The sequence below is a fragment of the Carassius gibelio genome, chromosome A17 (assembly GCF_023724105.1).
Source record: "Carassius gibelio isolate Cgi1373 ecotype wild population from Czech Republic chromosome A17, carGib1.2-hapl.c, whole genome shotgun sequence".
NCBI classification, from domain to species: domain Eukaryota; kingdom Metazoa; phylum Chordata; class Actinopteri; order Cypriniformes; family Cyprinidae; genus Carassius; species Carassius gibelio.
Genome location: NC_068387.1, coordinates 24,972,273 through 24,978,981, shown reverse-complemented (window position 1 = coordinate 24,978,981; position 6,709 = coordinate 24,972,273). Strand labels below are relative to the sequence as shown.

At 36.0% G+C, this 6,709-nt stretch overlaps 1 protein-coding gene across 1 annotated transcript; it reads right to left on the bottom strand.

The window, feature by feature from the left end:
• Positions 1–1,401: 1,401 nt before the first annotated feature.
• Positions 1,402–6,690, bottom strand: si:ch73-340m8.2 (tyrosine-protein kinase SRK2). The gene is made up of 9 exons (XM_052530549.1): positions 6,376–6,690; positions 5,450–5,571; positions 5,105–5,271; positions 4,870–5,029; positions 3,957–4,112; positions 3,788–3,843; positions 2,522–2,672; positions 2,310–2,441; positions 1,402–2,225 (listed from the first exon to the last, which is right to left on the bottom strand). The coding sequence occupies exons 1-9, from the start codon at positions 6,669–6,671 to the stop codon at positions 2,032–2,034; spliced, it is 1,434 nt and encodes a 477-aa protein (XP_052386509.1). The 5' UTR covers positions 6,672–6,690; the 3' UTR covers positions 1,402–2,031.
• Positions 6,691–6,709: the final 19 nt, after the last annotated feature.

The window sequence follows — 6,709 nt, the reverse complement described above, 5'->3', positions numbered from 1 at the left end:
CAGTATACCGTACATACGTTTTCAATGGAGGGACTGAGAGCTCTCGGACTAAATCTAAAATATCTTAAACTGTGGTCCGAAGATGAACGGAGGTCTTACCGGTTTGGAACGACATGAGGGTGAGTCATTAATGACATAATTTTAATTTTTTGGGTGGACTATCCCTTTAAGTTTCTCTTTGTGCTTCTGCTCTGCCAATGGAGTTTTTTTTTTTTTTTTTTTTTTATCCTGAAACAGGATACAGTGGATTGTGCGGCTAAAATTGTAACATGCATTTGTGTACAGCATGTTTCCACAAATCAGATTTCAGATTTTTACAAATAATTTAAGGGCGAGTTTTGCACAGGTAAGCACCATAACTTTTTTTCTTCGCATCATAGTGTTCTTTTGTTTTGTTTTGTTTTTCATTATTTGTCCTTCAAGTATTCAGTGATATAGTCGGGAACAACACACACTTAAGCACAAATAATTGCAGCAGAATTTGAGTCCAGCAGCTTGAATGGAAACTTGCGTCATTCTAATCTCATTGTCATTGCATTGGGAGTATCTTTAGCAGGGACAGAGGACTGAGGTTGACTTGCACCAATCATTAATCTAGTACAGCTATTAGTCAGTGGTATGTAAATGCAGTTCAGCAGGATGCATAGATGTCACACAAGCCTGGACTTTAAAGCATAAGTGGAGAAAACCATTAAACTCATTTAGCCTATTCTTGAATCAAATTAAAAGTTTATCATATTTTTCCCCAATGTAAGGACCATTTGTGTTGTGCTTTTGAATCCACAGGCCAGAGAAGGGTTGATTCATTCAAGTGTCATTCTTACGGTTTACTATCTAGAATTAAGATTTTTTAGAATTAGTTCCTTTTGCGCACCAAGACTGCAAAAATACATTATATATATATATATATATATATATATATATTACAAATTCAAATATGTTCTCTATTTTAATATATTTCAAAATGAAATTTATTCATGTGATGGGGAAGCTGAATTTTCAGCATATTAGAATGATTTCTGAAGGATCATGTGACACTGAAGACTGGAGTAATGACACTGCTTTGCATCACAGGAATATAGAATATAGAATATAATAAAACAAAACAAAAAACAATGTTTCTTTTAAATTGGAAAAAATATTTCACAATAATACCGTTTACTGCATTTTTTATCTAATAAATGCAGCCTTGGTGAGCATAAGACTTATTTCAAATATATACAAAAAATCTAAATTATTTCAAAACATTTGATTTACAGTAAAGTATTTGAGCTTGGTTTTTCCAAGATAGGTAGGGATGTTAAAACATTTTAGTAATGTAAAAGTCATCTGAAATGTTCTCAGAAGGAAGAAGGAAACCTTCCTTCAAAAGTACACTTACAGTAGTGGCAACAGTCCAGGTTTACATAATTACATGTTCTTTATCAGGTCACAAAAAATACATGTTCTTACAATAGGTTTTAGAATTTAAATAAAAGGTTAAAAATCAAACATTCATTTGCAAAGGCTCTGCTATCAACAAATGTTGAGAGTTTACATGACATGGTGTTTTCACATTGGCCATAATTTTTCAGCTTTGATGACAAAAAATATCAGTCAACAATTAAATATCTCCTGCTTACCAGGGAATATATAAACTAAGAAACTTCATAATCACCTTAAGTAATACTGATTAGCAACACTAGTTATAGTCATTCTAAATCTTTTCAGTTTGAGAGATGTATGGCACAGTTTGCATACGAATGAATCTCATGAAAAATGTAATGCAAAAATCTAAATTGATTTATTTTGCATTAAGAAAGTCCATTTTAAGTTTCTTTTCCCATGAAAATTAACCAATTAAGCTTTAAACTGTTTTGATTTTTAAAAAAGCACTGTAATATTTTTGCTACAATTGTTACATTTTCATGAGAATCACACATTGCATTAATTCTGGCAGATATTAACCTCTGTAAACTGTAAGTGATTGTCTGTGTTGGGCACATATAATCTAAGCTCAAAAGTGTCCCAGCGCTCTCATTTCTACAGTATCTACTCCAGTTCAGAATCAGGCTCATGTATGAGAGCCAATAGCTTCTCCCGTAGCTCTGTAAATGTTGGTCTCTCCTCAGGGTTTGGCCTCCAGCACTGCAGCATAATGTCGTAGAGCGCTTCGGGGCAGCCGGCCGGTCTCTCCATCCGCTCTCCTCTCTGAATGGACCGAACGCAGGCCATTTTTTCCATACCTGAGATTGTGGAAGAAAGATGTGTTGGGTGAGATGTGAGACTACAACCACATGTGTTATGTTTAAGTTGTGAAATGTGTTTACCAGGGTAAGGGTCATCCCCATATGTCACGATTTCAGTTAAAAGGATGCCGAAAGACCAGACGTCGCTCTTGCTTGTGTAAGCCTTGTTCTCAAATATCTCCGGGGCAATCCATTTCACAGGGATCTTTATATCTGCAGATAGATGTGCACGGTTATGCACTTAATGTGTTCGTGTGTCTTGCATGCTTGAACAAACGTATCAAATATCTCACCTGATGAAATTCTGTTGCTCCCAGCCAGATTGATTTCAGCGAGTCCAAAATCGGCTATTTTGCAGCATTGCATGTCGGTAAGCAGAATGTTCTCGGCTCTCAGATCACGGTGAACTATTTTATTCTCAATGTAAATCATTCCTTCTGTAATCTAAGAAAAAAAAAATTATAATAGAAAATCTAGTGGCCTAGGCGCTCGACAATATCAAAATGATTGAGATGGCTTCGGTTTTTAATGGTAAAAGAGTACGAGGTAAGATAGGAAATATCTGACACATGTTTTACGTTAAAAATGTTAAATGACCAATTTTAATATGATGCAAACTACTAAATTTTTCTTTTGCATTTTAAATAGGCCTATGAACCCATCTCATTTGTCATATAATAATTGCTGTTAATAATGTTCATCGTCTGGCTGACTATGTCTTAAATTCATTTTTCTGAAATTATTTTCAAACCGTTCAAATAGACTACAGTAAGTTTTTATTCTTGTTCAACCTAAATACATTTAAATCATTTATTTATTTAATTCATTTAAATAAAAAGACCATTTGGGGTCTTCTAAATAAAAAGATTCCCCTAAATTTCAGGCCTCGGTTTAGAATCAGTTGCATGATCCCTTAATTAATGTTAACAATGAAAGATGCACTGCTGAGGTATTTGATGATTTTATGCATCTGTAATGTGTTTTATCGCCAAATAGAGGGTTCCTCATTCCTCAGAGTGCATTTGGAGAATTGATATGTCCTTCATGTTGATCGATTTCCGGGTCACGGACTGGAGGAGCGAGGAAATGAGGAAGCACCAATTTGAGAAGCAGCTGATCTCACATGACAGCAGCACCGAATGGAAATGCAAAAATAATGAACACGCCACCCGTCTCCCTAACATTAATGTTGCTGTGTCAGGCCGCTTAAACTAACAGCAATACGTGGAGCCTTTTCAGAGACATCAATGTATGAATTGCTTACTTAGAGAGAATGCATTGACATATTGGCTAGAATGATTCATCAGTGTATGTTATTCTAAACATTTGTAAGTTTCCAGAAAATACTTATGAAGCTGCTCTTTTTTTTTTTTTTTTTCATAAAGGAAGACACTTTTCCCCATCCTGCCTTGCATTCCCTGCCACTGTTTTTCTTGCTTCTTTCAGAAAAGGGAGTTTCATGTTGATCTTAATTGTTTTAAGCTCAAACCAGCCATATGATTATTTTATTTTTTTTATTATGACATTACAGGCAATTACTCCCGAAGAAATCAAGTTACCTGGACGGCAAAATCCATCATGACTGAAAACTCCAAGTCTTGCTTCTCTTTGTGGCCTGAAGAAACATATAAAGGTCTTAAAAAGCATCTATGTCCGTTAACGTCAAAATGAAGCTAGTGGTATCCATAATGCTTTTAGTTGCAAACAAGTTCATGTTACTTCACTTACTGATGAGAAATTTCTTTAAACTGCCGTTTTTCATGAGCTCCGTGACTAAACACATGGGTTCACTGTTCGTACACACAGCGTAGAGCTTCAGCAGACGCTCGTGATGCAGCTCTTTCATGATATTAATCTCTGTTTTGATATTCGAATAGTTGACATCTGCAAGTGAAGTGGAACAGATAATATCAACTGACTGTGATTTTAAAAGTTCGTAACAGGTTCGTTTTGGTTCATGATTAGCAGGAGAAAAGGATACTTAAAGCTGCTGTAGGTAACTTTTGTAAAAATATATGTTTTACATATTTGTTAAACCTATCATTATATCCTGACAGTAGAATATGAGACAGATAATCTGTGAAAAAATCAATCTCCTCTGGCTCCTCCCAGTGTCCTATTGCCATTTGCAGTCACAGACCGCTCCCGGTAAGAATCAACCAATCAGAGCTGCGGTCCGTAACTTTGTTTGTGTTCAAAATGTAGAAAAATGTATATAATAAGCGAGTACAACATGAATCCATTTTCCAAACTGTGTTTTTAGTTTGTCCTGAATCACTAGGGTGCACCTATAATAAGTGTTTATATTCGGACTATTTTAGATTGCTTCGGGGATACCGCGGCGGAGTAACCCAGTACCTTTGTGATTCTTCATAGACATAAACAGAGAGAAGTAGTTCCGGCTACGATGTTCTTCCGCAAGACGCAAGCAGTTCTGTTTATTAACCGCTAGAGCGTCAAAAGTTCCCTACCGCAGCTTTAATGCAAATGATAAAATACGGTAAAATATTTACCAGAGTAAAATATGTATATGGCAATGTCTCTTTTTTTATTTTTTAGCGCATTTTGTTTGCATTTAGGTCGCCACTCCTAATAAAACCAGCAGACATGAAGTAAGCACCACAGATTTAACCTGATTTACCTTTGAACTCTTTGATGGCCACCTCTGTGGTGTTGTTCCAGAGCCCCTGCCAAACCTCCGCAAACTCCCCGCTGCCCACCTTCTTTATTTTGGTAAGTGAGCTTCTGTCTACCTCCCATTTGGTTTCGAATGACAGAGTCAGAGGAGCCGGCTGGTCCAGCTGGAAGAGTAATGGACAGATTGGAATTGTGCTGGAAAACTTTCATTAATCTGTAGGATGTAACTCTTCACTGACCTTCACACATGGTTCATGAAGCTTCGCACAAAGTCCGCTCTTGTTTTCAGAGTAAAACTCTATCAGCTCACACAAGGTCTGGAAGGTTTTGTGATGAACAAGGAAAAACTGCTTGTCGTTTTCTCCCTGCTTGACCCTGTAATGCCGTGCATGAAGGCCACTCCACACTTTAAAAGAAATCATTTGTAGAAAATGTTATTTAGCTACTCTCCAAGTTAAGATTAGGGTTGGTTTATTGTTACTAGATCTCTTTGTTTTACTGGGTCGAAGTGCCGTTCAAAACAATACAGTTAAATAAAAGCAGGCTTGAGATGTGTGTGTGTGTGTGAATCAAACTTGTCATACCTGATAAATAATATAGATTATTCTCATTACACTTCCAGATGAGAAATGCACCCTCTTTGTTTTCTGGTCTCTGCAGACGACATCTGGCATCTATACGTGTTTTAACACTCTCAAAAAACCATCTGAAAATCAATTGATACAAGTTTTATTAAGTGGATTTTTATTAGACTAGAATACAGTATGTGGTGGTACAACTTTGAATCAAATATTAAATGGACAATAAAGTAAACAAATGAACGAGTGAATCTCGGGGGGAAACAATTCATGTAATAATAAAATTAAAAATAATAATTTAATAAGAAATTATTTACTTTTTCTCTTTATATCCTTTTATTAACACATTTATTATTTATTTATTATACAGTATGTACATCATTTTAAAATGATAATTTTATTATACACAGTAAAGTAACGATTTAGAAAAAAAAAAATGTTTGGGTCATATTTCACCCCAACAAATTTAAAACAATAAATAACACATTAATTTTCACACACACACACACACACACACACACAGATATATGTATATATAGCAAAAATAATGTGCTATATTATGACACTTTTTGCACAATACTATTTATTTACACTAATTAACTTTTTGTTAAAAGTGATTGAACTTAATATTTTTTTAAGAATTTAAAATCTTATACTTGTCTCCTGACAGTTTTCGCAAGTATCACTGTTAAATCTTCCTGTCAATAATGTCCAAAACCCAACTCTATAATCATTTCCAAGAGTCATTTCTTCAGATAAACACAAACTGGGTAGTGACGGCACTGTAGCACCTTCACCAGAAGTTGTGAAACTGGAAACACAGGATGCCAGTTTCATTCAGGGCAGAGATTCAAAACACTATGCGTGAGATTGCCCTATATATTATGCATTCGCACAAGCTCAAACTGATCAAAAGTAACTCAAGGACTTACGGCTCGGCCTCTACGCTATCCAGTGGTTTGATGAAGTCTCTAGGCACATATCCTTTTTCCTCCACAAAGTACTTCGATCCGTTAGCCTTAGCTGTGCGTCTCCTCACATACAACCAGTGTTCATTCTCTCCTGTCACCTCCAGAATATCTCCTTTCTTCAGCTCTAGATCCCATATTGTGCGTGAGGGATAATTGTTGATCGATCTGAAGACTCTTTTGCGGCTGAGAGACTGCTCTTCGTTGTTCGGTGGGCAACACGGACAGCAGCGTTTACAGGTGCACGCAGAATTTCCCATGTTTACCAGTCATGTCAGCCTTGTGCACTCCAGCAGAA